Below are 13,321 nucleotides of genomic sequence, written 5' to 3'. Positions count from 1 at the left end.
TAACATTTCACAGTTCAATCCGTTGTTTATGTAAGTAAGTAAGGCAGAGTTAGGTAAATAAGTAGATGAGTCAGCTCCTTCTTTTAGTCCTAATATCAACTTTCTTCCTGATGAATTCTTTTTGCTATAGATACTGACATTTTAATGATGGATCAAGGAGGTAAAAATTAATCTCTCTCCTGTCTTGAATTCAAGAGTCTACTAGGAAAAAAAAAAACATTAAAACCATCTGAATGATTCACCAACAATGAAAAAAAATCATTGAATAATGGGGTATGGACTTTGTAGGGATTATACAGTGCTATATTCTCTGGCTTTTTGTTTTCTTTGTACCAGGGACTGAATTCAGGGGCACTCCACTACTGAGCCACATCCCCATCCCTATTTTGTATTTTATTTAGAGACAGAGTCTCATTGAATTGCTAAGGGCCTTGCCATTGTTGAGGCTGGCTTTGAACTCATGATCCTCCTGACTCAGCCTACTGAGCCACTTCTCTAGCACTTTTACTTCTCTAGAATGTTAACATCAATTGCTTTTAATTATATTTCAATGACTTGTTTGGAGTTTTAGAAGAAGTCATAGATCAGAACTAACAATAGATCAGAATTCTTTTTTCTACTGATCAGTCCTCCCTTCGAAGAGAATATCAAACAATTAAAATAGAGTCTGTACCTGCACATAGAGGTCCCAACGTCTTCAAGAATCATAGAAAAGCGTTTGAAAATATCTCTGGTGTGGTGTGAATTGTCAAGAAATTTATTGGAATCACGAAACAAAGAAAGGAAGTAATCCTCTCCTTCACCGATCACAGATGATTGGGATTCAAAGTTTGACAGCCCCTTTTTCTTGGGAAATAGGAAGGAGTTGATTTCTTTCAAAGAATCTAGAGAAGTAAATGAGAGAGAAGTCAATAAGTGAATATTCAAAGAACCCTGAAGCATTGTCTTTACTCCTTACTTCTACAAAACTATATTTTTTTCTATATTTTATTGTTACCGTTAAACTCAGAATAATTATCAGCTTTTGAATGGTTATTTTCAGCTATCATAAACTATTTAACTGATTAGGTTGTTAGAAACATCAGTTTTAGGTAGGTAAAGCATTCGAGTCTGTAAAATTTGGATATGTTATGTACACTATAGTCATATTCTATTTTGTGTTTTCTATGCTACACAAATTATTACCCATAAATTAAAGGCTCAAATGAGTCCTTTTCTGCCAATGCTTAGTCCTTTTCCCAGATAAAAACTTAAACTTTGTCCATCAACTAAAATATGTATTTTATCAGAAAAATAAAGTAATGTTTAATCAGGTTCTAGGATCTTTGAGATGTTTTCTTTTTTGAAATTTTCTGCAGAGAATTGTTGACAGAAATTCTCTACAATTATGTCCCAGCCATGTCACTTATCAGGTCAATGGGTTTGGACTTTCTAAGTTTCAGTTTTCTTGAACATAAAAAAGGAGAAGTGAGGACTGGAGATAAAGCAGGTAAGTGTCTGGCACAGTGTTTAGGATTTAGCAGGTACTTGAAAAATGATTGCTGTTATACAGTAAAGGATATGGTTAGTGTGGCCCTGGGTCCAGAATCCTCAAAGGATTAACATAATTTAGGTTTTGTTTTAGATTCATATGTCCTCAACAAGAACAAAACAAAGTAAAAGACATAAAGGAATAAAATCATAGGTTGTATTTATTTGTTTTGGTGCTGTGCTGGGAATTGAATACAGGTCCTTAAACATGCTAAGCACATGCTCTATCACTGAGCCACACCTCTTGCCCATAATTACTAAAAAGGATTCTTCACAAAGTATTTTGTTGAAAAGAGTTCATTTTCAGTCAAGCAAATATTTAATCACTAAATTCCACTGGGAAAGGATAATATATGGTATTCTTCTCAACAGCTCATCCTGGTAGATGAACTACCAAAGGAAGAAAACCTCAATTTTTCTCCCAGTTGCTATTTCATCTAGAACCACAGGTGACATTGCAACAAGTTCCAGTGGACCTGACCACATCCCAGATCATCTCTCACCTTGCAAAGGGAAGCCACAAACTTTTGTCACACTCCACCCATTGTGAAAAGCATTTACAGTTGAACCCAAATACAGAGCATCTTCCATGATATAATATATCATGCCAAGGGATAGAGAATCTTCCCTTCCTAGATCTAAAATTTGTATTTGCATTTTAAGCCTATGGGTATTGGTTATTACACTGATGTTCTGTGTAAAGTTAAGAGGCTTCTTTGGAAAGTTTATCTTAGATACAAACAAGGAAACATGGGGAAGATGACTATAATGGCAGTAGGAAAAAAAACCCTGCATAAAACTGTGTCAAAGGTTTAGGAAAATACCAGAAGCACAATTAAATATAGATGAGATGCTGCCAGACTGGAAATGTTCACAAAATGGGAGAGGAAATGGAGGTATCAGATATACCCTTGGGAGTGTTTGTGCTACCAGTTTTGAAACTTGTTGTGGGTTGCTAATGAAGAAGATTACCATTAAACAGGGACGAGAAGTGGGAGGGAAAGGGAGAGAGAAGGGAAATTGCATGGAAATGGAAGAAGACCCTCATTGTCATACAAAATTACATATAAGAGGAAGTGAGGGGAAAGGGGAAAAAAAACAAGAGAGAGAAGTGAATTACAGTAGATGGGGTAGAGAGAGAAGATGGGAGGGGAGGGGAGGGGATGGGAGGGGGGATAGTAGGGAATAGGAAAGGCAGAAAAATACAACAGACACTAGTAAGGCAGTATGTATAAACGTGGATGTGTAACCGATGTGATTCCTCAATCTGTACACGTGGTAAAAATGGGAGTTCATAACCCACTTGAATCATATGTGTGAAATATGATATGTCAAGAGCTTTGTAATGTTTTGAACAACCAATAAAAATAAATAAATAAGATAAATAAATAAAACATATAGGAAAAAAATTAAAAAACATAAACACAGAACCCAATAAACAACATTCTAAAATAAGGTGTTACAGGTATATTAAAATTCACATATAAGTCTTATTGAGTACTTACTATGTGCTAGATTATGCATTAGGTGATTTTTATATGTATTTCTCCTAATCCTTACACTAATCCTGTGATGTTTATACTGTAATCCCTATTCTAGTTATGGAAAATAAAACCCAGAGTTGCTATGCTTTACATTGTTGAGGGTAGGAAAAGAGTTGGTCTTGTGTTTCCAGAGATAGGATGCTTTCTGTAAACTATGGAAGATTCCTCAACCTGGTGAGGAGCAATACCCCTGGAGTATGAGTACTGCTGAGCATCTTGTGGACAACTGTCAAAACTACCTCTGACTATCACAATATTAGCTACATCTTCTTCTCCTTCAGATTCTCTATTGCTTCCCCTGCTTTGCTCTTTGCCATGTTATAATTTGCTTTTTATTTCTTCCTTTTCTTATTTGTCTATTTCTTATTTGAGCCATAAGTCTCCTAAAGGCACAAACTACTCAAGATGTTGCTTAATCTTTCTGGCAGCATTCAGGGGAAGAACCATCAACACTTTACATTGCAGCGTTTAATTCACTAGCAATTCAACCCAGACAACCCACAAACCTCATGGTTACTCCTGATATCTTAATCACGGGAGGATGTATCTGGGGATATGCATTTATGTGGCCTGAATTTAAGACTGCAGTTCTAGAGTCAATGATGACCGTAGTCAAGTTACTCTGCATATGACAGGGGAAATTATCATTATTGGGGACAAATAATAAAACACCATTCTGGATGGGAGGCACCTAATGAATCTAATGAAATACATACTTTAAAAATAGTATATATATTTTTTACTTACCCATGTTGTCTTCTTGGGAAAAGCTGATTACAGTAGATTTAGAAGCCATTGGTCCCATCATGGATATGTTTACTCCACTAATCTGAGAACTAGACACATAGTAACTGAGAGGAATTTCATGGGATAATGACCGTGACAATAGCAGTGTTGTAGTATCTGAATCTGTGGTATTTGATAAAAACTGTATTGAAGAATGCTGTTTTATTAGAGTAGTTTTAAATTTGTCTTCTTTTCTGTGTACAAAAATTATAATAAAAAGTTAAGAAACTCAAAATGTCCATGAATTCAAGATACATGGGCTGTCATTTTAATCCAAAGCTCTGCTAAATGCATTTTGATCCAAAGCTAAATGCACAATACAAATATACATCTTATATTTATTACTTTTTTTCTATTTAAAAATCAATTAATTCCTATTGTAGATGGTTTTGAAAATGTGTAAAACAGGAAGAGGAAAATAATAATCACTACAAGGCCAGTAACCAGAGATTTCATCATTTCCTTCCAGGCTTTGTAATACACATTTTACTCAAAATTGAAACTGTATAAACCACTTATATGGGTATAAACAACTTCTATGGATTAATTTATCATGTTTTCTCTTTTCAGTAACATTAAAAATATCATAATTTCTGTGATTGCTTATTATAACTTTCCCCTTTAATTCCTGTTGTTGCCTAACTAATTTTCCTATATTAACATAGACTTTACCTTTAAGATCTGCATTCAAATAAACTCTGTGTATGTGTGTGTGTGTGTGTGTGTGTGTGTGTGTGCGCACGCCTTGGACAGAATGGCAGAAAAGAGGGAAAAGAATGACACTTTTCAGGTACTATTATAATAAATGAGTTTTACTATAAACAAGAATTTTTTCCTTTCTTTTTCATGAATATAAAAGCATTTGTTAACTCTCACAATCATTTGAATGCAGTCCTAAAATACTACTATCTTACAAGTTAAGCAATACTATCGTGATATGGCTCATGAAAGGGCTTACAATGACTCCATTTGATGGGTCACATGGATGCTCTTCCCAGTGACTTCAAAGCAATTCATGTGTGTGTGTGCACACTTGTACTTAATGCATATATTGAGAGCAAAGATCTTAAGGTCCAAAACCCTTCCTAGTCCTGAAGTCTTGGAAAAATGGCCCATTCAGCCATCTTCCTTTCGGCAGCTACATATCTATCCACTATAAGTCAGGAGTTAAGTATTTTGCTTTGTGGATTATCTCTGTTTAATCTGTCTTCCAGAGTACTTGCACAGTTATCATAGCCAGTCTCTGGCTGGTTGGTTTCTTTACAATGGTTCTCCAAGGGATGAGTGCCTGGAGCTTCTGTTGCTGCCATCTTGCTGATGTCCTCCTGGTGTTTATTAAGAGGCAGACACAGTCGTCTTGTTCTTCAATTCCGAAGTTCCCTCATCAGAAATAGTATATCCAGAGAGCTTTATATTCACAACTAGACTGCCCTAAACATATCTCTCTTTGAAGGCAAGGCCAATCTCAGGCAAATTTTGTAAAAAGTTAAGGGTCATTGGCTTTAAAAATTGCAGTGTTACTAGTTCCTTGCTCAGTGAGCTTAAGTACTTGCCATGCAGCAGACACCTCAGGCATTCACATTTGTCAGAAAAGCTCTAACCCCTGCCTGGAGTATGACTCTGAAGCTTGTGGAAAGGAGACAACAGAGGTACACTGTCAAATCACAAATATTTCATCTATGTCCAGCCTGAGAGAGGATCATGTGACATGATTTCTCCCTCCACTGTCTGGAATATACAGGGAAAGTGTTTTTCTCTTTCAACATTCCTTACATCTGGGTTTCATTATATACTGGCTACATCTTTTCAGCATGCTCATTTTTCAAGCTCCCATTTTTTTTTTCCTTAAGTAAAACAATAGCATTTCCAAATAAATTTAATTCCACAAAATATTCCCAAAAAGTCTTTGCAAATGTTGCAATCAGAGAAATCTGGCTCAGGGACACCAGTTGTTATTTTTGTAGTTGAATAAGAAATGTCTGACAACTGCACACATCTTATGAAGAGCTTGAATACTTCAAGAACTGACTCATATGACACAGCTCATGTCAGAACCACCTACTCACCTACCTATTACAGTCTCTTTGGAAGACCAGAGATTTTTCTTAGCGCTCAGTTAGCTTTCCCTTTAACCTAAGGAACTTTCCAAGCCCCTTCTTTGTTTTTGCTCTCTCTGTAGTTGAAAGGCACTAAACTAGGGGCAATTACATATCAATTCCAGCAGTTCAATGTTACTTTGGGAGATGCTACTTTGGTAACACTGGTGACAATGGTTTCTTGCCTCTAAAAACAAATATTAAAAAACACACTTGGACTGAAGAGTCAACACAGGACATCTAGGTCCAAATAACAAAAAGTTTAAATTGTGCATACTCCAACAGCAAAATTTAGTTTTTAGAAAACCAACACTAATGCTTTTTTTGGTAAAATGACTTATATCAGCAGTAAAAACAATAATTTTTATGTAACATCCTCATAATTGTATGATTTTATGTAACATCCTCACGGACATCTCCAAAACCAAAATTCTGATGTTTATGTCTTTAGGTTAGTCAACTAGTTCTAAAGAAATTGTGTCCATGGCTTTAGCACACTCACTGGAAACTTCGGACCTCAATCAGGTAGAAATGTGTGAATTTTTACACTAAACAAGGACTGAGATATTATGAAACAGTGGCTGGGGAAAGAACTGTATACTGTAGTTTATCATTTTTAGAAAATTTGTGGGATCTATTCTTGTTCTAACTTCATGTTTTTAAACAACAAAATTCAAATAGTCCATCAATATCTTTCTAAAACTCATTCCCTGCCCCCATTTATGCCATTCTTACTTCTCTTCTTTCTCCATTTTATCTTCCTGCCTTTGAACTTCTCTGTTCAGGGCCTCTGAAGCTTCCTGAATGCTTTGTGGGTCTTTCATCTTGGAAAGAGTTCACTTTTCTTTCCTAGAAAAAAATAGATCGTGGGAATTAGCAATGAATATAGCTAAACTTTAGGGAAGAATTTCTTGAAAGTGACCCACCTATTAATCCAACTATCTTCAATTTACTAGATTTAATGATTTCTTTACCACACTGGTGCCAAAAACTGAATTTTCATGTGAATATGTAAGTACTGACATAGCCAATACTTTTACTAGTCAAGGATACAGGACAAACCCTCAGTGAAGGTATGTAGCAATCACTGGAAGCTTAGCCCTGCAAAGAGACCTTTATGACAACCACTTTCACATCTGGCCAACACTGCCTCTTAGAACACTATGAGGTAATGTCTCCATAGTTACAAAGTTTCAGCCTTTGAACAATTACTGTGTTGGTGCTGCACCTGCTTTGCAGTTTCAGACATTAAATAATGTAACTTGCTTTTGGGAGAACCGCTTCTTCCACCAGACAGACTTTGACACTGAAATGTTTAATATCCTATTTTGGATTTTTGAGGGTCAAGGCCAGTATATAAATATTGAGGGAATTTATTATAATTCCTCCCTTCCTTTCTTTCTTTGACAAATACTTTGAGGATAGAGAAACAGGCAGCAGGAACAGAAAACATCATTTTAAGTCAAAAAGAAACCTATTTGATTGAAATAGTAAAACCAAAGCCAGAAAACCTAAATTATTCTAGTAACACCAGAATGATTTAGAAGAAATCAGTAATTCAGTTTCTACTATGTAAAAGACCCACACTTAATGTTTCATGATAATGAGGTTGTGAGAAAAAGATTAACATATGAAAGTACATGATTCTACACAGAAGCAAGATATATTAATGATGATGATTACTGGATGAGAGAATTCACTCAACAAATATTTAATGATCATTAACTATGTATCAGGAATCAGAAACTGGCTGAGTACTATTAATAATTTTTGATTTAGGGAATAATGAAAATATATCTTCTAACCCAGATTTGAAAATGACTTCTATCTTGAAATGATGAACAATATTTAAATACAAAGGACAACGAGTAAAGTAACTGCTTTAATAAGTTGAGATCAAAAAACAAGATGTATATTAGCTAATAAGACAAAAAAGAGGAGGACAAACATTTAACTATATTTTTTCTATCTTAGAAATAAAGCAAGTACTAATCAGGATTGTGGGTCAATTATGCAAAAAAAATGGGAGATTTGTAAATTACAATTATGCTTAGAAAAAATTAAAAATGGATTTATAATTTCTTGCCTAGTTTTCCTATTTACCAGTATGGATGAAGTCATTATGACTTCATTTGTTTTCTCAGAGGAAACTATTCATATTTTTCAACAAAATTTGGAGAAAAAAAATTCTGCCAACTGAGAAAAACCTTCAAAAACTTTACATTCGTGAATGTTTGAATATTCATTTCGCATACCCATACAGTATATTTTCCTTATTTCCTCTCCTCAAATTACTGCATATGTGCAGCAAGAACCAATTTCCTTTTTTACTGCTGCTGAAACTAATCTAGTGGTTTTCAACAGGGGCAAAGTGAACCACAGGGAGCATTTTGTAAATATGGAGGACACTGATAGCAGTCCTAACGATCTGGGCGGGATGCTAGTGGCATTTAGAGGACAGGAGCCAGAAATACTAGACTTTCTGCAATTTGGCCGATAATCCTTCTTGGCAAAGAATTTCCCACATACCTCTTGACTTGCTAGATATTCACACAGGTGGAAAATAGACTATTAATTATATAGGTCTAGTGCCACATTGCATATCAACATAAAATATTTTGCACAATTCTAATATATACTAGTTTCCAGGAAATAACTATTTATTATTTACATGGAGGGAAGGTTACATACTGATTGACTCAGTCCTTTCCCAATAGTTGCTATCGGTTTGGGGAAATTACATCATCAATGGCAATACCGTGGGTTAGCAGGCTGATATAACTTGCCTGACATAGGTAATACCGCAACAATGTCAACAACAGCAACAAAATCAACCTGAGTCTGATGAATCCTCTAACTTGCATATAATAGAGGACAGGAGAGCATGTTAGCTAAGAGATGAAGAGATTCGGACAATTTTTGTAATTTGTGAGTAAAACTTACATGCTAATTCAAGCAAACTGCAAAAAATGTATGACAGTGGAAATTTAAGCACACTAGGTACTTAATGGACGTCAAGGAATAACTGTTAAGTATTTTAGACATGATATTATGGTTGTATTTTTTAAAGTTCTTATCTTTTAGAGGTACTAAAACATTATAGGTAAAATGATATGATGTCTGGATTTGCTTCATATTAATGCAGGAAATAGAGAGCAAATGAGGATATAGACAAAAAAGATGCACGACAACTTGTAATTGTTGAATCTGGATAAGTGTTACACGGAGATATATTACATATAATGACTATATACACATATATATACACACACACACACATAAATATGAATATATGTATACATGCATCTTCTTTGCTGTAAATGTTTGAGAGTTTCTAGATGAAAAGGCTAAAAATGGAAAGATCAGTTGGGAGGCATAGGGTTCAAACACCAAAAGCATCATTGTTGTGGCTGTCTCTAGCTCAGGAAGGACAGGGCCAAGCAGGAGACCAAAGAGCAGACCTGCTGCTTATGCAGTGTGATAGTCGTCAAACAGTTCTAGAAGATGGGTATTTCTCCACTTTCTGAAGGAGAAAATGGATGTTGAGAGAGAGGAAATACCTCTCCCAAGGGTATCTGGCCAGTAAGTATCAGAGCCAGGATTTAGTGTCACTCCTTTGTGAATAAAGACACCCTTACTACACTGGCTGCTTTGGGTTTAGTTCCCAATATCTTCGTAAAATTTTTCATGGTCATTGCCTAAACACTCGCCCATTGCTGGCCAACTCTATACTGTTCTTGCTTTCTGAACTGATCTCAGAGCACTCTCTCCTCTGTCTTTCTAGCCCCATGTCAATTCTCTTTGGCCATACTCCCTCTTGGGAAGATACCAGAATTTTTCTTGGGGAACAGAAGCCCTTTAAGAATATACATATATACAGGTTAAAATAGGAAGATGAAAGCTGAGTTTCTTATCATGAACTTTTTAATTGATTAAGCAAAAATTAAAAGTGGAAAATTTTCATATTCTGCAATTTAAATAAAAGTCAAAATATTGCATATACCCAATTTTGAAAGAGTTGAAGAACACAAAAAGCAGGCTTTATACATTTTAGTCTTCTTTCTCCACATATGGAGAACATTTGCACAGCAGGGGATTTTTTATTAAATTGGGAATATAAATAAAATGTCTTAAATGAATGAAGGCTGTATTCAGAAAGAGAATTTTCCTTTCTTCCATGGCCATGGGTAATATGCAGTTAAGTAATATACAGTTGAGGATTACAGTAAAAAATATAACATGTTCTTTATCTAAGATTCAGAATTTGGAATACAATTGTAGAAATTCAATTTCATATTTGCACCTACAAAAAGATAGTATAAATCCCTATTATAAAGCATCTTGTTAATCTAAAAATGTGCTGGGTAAATTAACTTCTTTCATACAGATCCACATGTAAATAATTCAGTATCAAACACAGATGCTATTATTTTGCCTTGAAGGCAGGGTCAAATTAAGGGCTGACTGGAGGTGTTCAAAGAGAAGCTACAGGACCATTTGTAGGGAGATTCAAGTTTCAAATAGTTTGTTTAAATAATCATCATGGGCCTTCCCAATAACAAAGTTCTATTGCAAAACAACAGTAAGACCTTAGATCTGCATTTGTGGATCCTAAGAATGAAACATGGTTTGAATCCTCAGACATTCATATCAATTTCAGCAATGTTTATAACTTCATAGTTACTGGACACAGGTTAATGTATCTTAATATTATCCTTTATTCATAAATCTCTTCTATTCATGCTCTTTAGAGGAATATGATCCTTATTTTTCTAAGACGGGGAAACTAAGACTTGTTCAGGAGACAGAGATCTAGAATACTTGATCTTACTGATCTTATTTGCAGAACACTGTGTTCTTTGTGGGATATTTTTAAAATACAAATCAGTATCTTTTTAATTTTGCCTATACAGTATTTTTATATGCTTTTACTAGCAAAAAGAAATCAACCTTACATTATTTGTATACCATATTAACTCATAACTACCAATCTACGACTTTAAAGCAAAATAAAACACCCAACAAACTGTCGAACCACGACCAAATGGTTGGTTTTGAGTTTTTCCACTGATATGAACTTACAATCTTACAATTTAATTTTCTTCTGTCATCTGTTATCAACCTCTAGCAGAAAAGTTGTATCTAAAGCCAAAGACTCGTAACAAGTTATTGGAAGAAAATTTGAATTGAGGAAATTCTATCCATTAAACATTTTTTTCCTGTTTGCAATCAAGACAAAGGTTGTCATTATACAATATTATAGCTGAGTGCTGACTCTGTCAGCATGAGACACCAGTGCTCCATAGAAACAGTAGGTGAAATATATAAAAAAAAAATTAACCCATGTGAGAAAAACTGTATTAGTGGAGTTAAAATGAATTATTAGAAACATGAATATGAGTCCTACCAGTGGCTTCAGGCACAAATATAAGACTGCCCAAACAGCTCAAGCAAGCCCAATAGAAACACACCTATGCAGGGAATAGCCTCAACCCTGGCTTCTCTTCTTCCCTGGTTACCACACACTTCACAAATCTGATCAGTGTAGCTACTATCAACATTGTCTACTATGACTGATAGCAACAGGTGACGATGAGGGTACAGTTTACCAAAGGAGATTAGTTATTCTTCAGAAACCCCATAATATTGTCTACCAAATGAAGCTGCTTTCAATTATTTGAAGCATAAACGAATTTAAGTTGGTAAATAGTTTTTCCCCTCATGTGCAAATGAGAGAATAGAAGAAACTGGGAGGATCCTAAGGATATTAAGGACCCTTGTTTTTTGCAAGGCAATGTTACCTTTCTAAACTTCACCTGGAATGAAAGAGAGAACACAAGAGTAACTAGCATAGTGTCTGAAACTAATATAGTGTCTGTGTCGCTTGTTTGAGTCCATGTGTGCGAAAAGAGGCAAAAAAAAAATGTCTGAGATGGAATAAATTTCAGGCACTGTTAGGAAACAGAACTCTGCAGAAGACCTTTAGCCTGATATAGATTAGTTTGCAGTGGAATAATGACAAGTTAGATATTTTTATTTGCTTAAAATTTTCTTTAGCAGTTCTATTACTCTTAGCTTTGTTCTTGTTCTGTTTTTATTTCCCCTTTAGTTTTCTGAGAAAATAACTTCATGATTCAGAGTCAGCTGTATCCAATAGTGGATACATACTATTACTATAGCCACTATAAGCTATCATTTGTCATGTTTCTAACTTAGGTTAAGAATTCTACATATATTATCTCATTTCACCCTTATAGTGATATATTATATCTTCCCTTGACAAATGAGGAAATTGATGCCTGCAGCAGTTGGGTCATTTCTCAGAGTCACACAGCTATGAAGTAGTAGCACTGGAAGAGGGTTCAGTTCTCTCGGACTTAAGAGACTATTTTCTTAGCCATTACATTACATCTGTTGCTAGAAAAATATTGAACACCACATACATGATAATTGGATAGATACTCTATAAGACATAAACATGTATCAGACATGTTCCTTACTCTTCTGGAATTTATTCTTTAGTGAAGTATCAGTATGTGTCAACATAAATAATAAATAAATGTAATGCATAAAAGGATGTGATAAGAATCAAAGGAGCAATTATGTCAAGAGCTCAAAGAACTTAGGGAAACATTTCCTTCTCCTGATGTGGCTAGGAAAGACTTTACACAGGAGGTGAGATATGAGTGGATATCAAAGAATAGATAGGATTGCAAAGACAGAGAACAGACAGGAGGCATTTGTTAACTTATTCCTCCATGCATGCATGCATGCACTCAACAACCATTAAGTGTCTGTGGTGGTTAGGCAGTATTGTACATACTTATGGAACATGCATCGAAATGCAGAGGGAGAAAGCATAAGCAGGAATGGCACAGGCAATCTAACTGGCTAAGGGAATGAAATGGCCCTGAAAAGTAGATCCAGAGAGACAGCCCAGGCTGGGGGGGGGGCGAGTGGGGGAAATTGAGCATCAAGGATTGATGCATTCCCAGTATGCCCTGTGTAACAATTATTTGTTCCTAATGGATCAATAATTAAATGAATTGCAGGATACTAAAGAAATGTTTGCCACTCTTGTCCATTCTCCTCTTAGTGGCTCTAGAGGCAATCTCTTTAAAAGCTGCATCTGTATTACAAGCAATAATTTGCTCATTATGAAGAAAGCACTCCATATTAGTACAGTTGGAATTAAATTTATCCTGCTATCATATTAGGTAAAGACAGTATGAATTACATGCTGAGCAAAATTGAAGCCATAGGCCACCTTTATGGGCCTATGACTTGCACAGTCATACACAGACTCATGCTTGGTTTAATGCTCTGTTTTTGTTAACTTAAAATTTTAAATATTTTTTAAATAAG

General features: G+C 35.2%; 1 protein-coding gene across 12 annotated transcripts in view; it reads right to left on the bottom strand.

Moving 5' to 3' along the window:
- Window positions 1-13,321, bottom strand: part of Lmntd1 (lamin tail domain containing 1) — a 383,372-nt gene that overhangs the window by 34,944 nt on the left and 335,107 nt on the right. For 10 of the 12 annotated variants that reach the window (XM_071610054.1, XM_071610059.1, XM_071610056.1 and 7 more), the window contains 3 exons: window positions 6,692-6,805; window positions 3,822-4,054; window positions 674-884 (listed from right to left, as the gene is read on the bottom strand). In XM_071610054.1, the coding sequence (XP_071466155.1) occupies window positions 674-884; window positions 3,822-4,054; window positions 6,692-6,780 (533 nt within the window). In that variant the 5' untranslated portion in view covers window positions 6,781-6,805. Of the gene's footprint in view, window positions 1-673; window positions 885-3,821; window positions 4,055-6,691; window positions 6,806-13,321 lie in introns of those variants that run through there. The other 2 variants (XM_071610064.1, XM_071610065.1) reach the window with 2 other exon arrangements.

Source organism: Marmota flaviventris, chromosome 3, assembly GCF_047511675.1.
Source record: "Marmota flaviventris isolate mMarFla1 chromosome 3, mMarFla1.hap1, whole genome shotgun sequence".
NCBI classification, from domain to species: Eukaryota; Metazoa; Chordata; class Mammalia; order Rodentia; family Sciuridae; genus Marmota; species Marmota flaviventris.
Note: the sequence above shows the minus strand (reverse complement) of the source record. Positions and strands in the feature narration are given on the sequence as shown.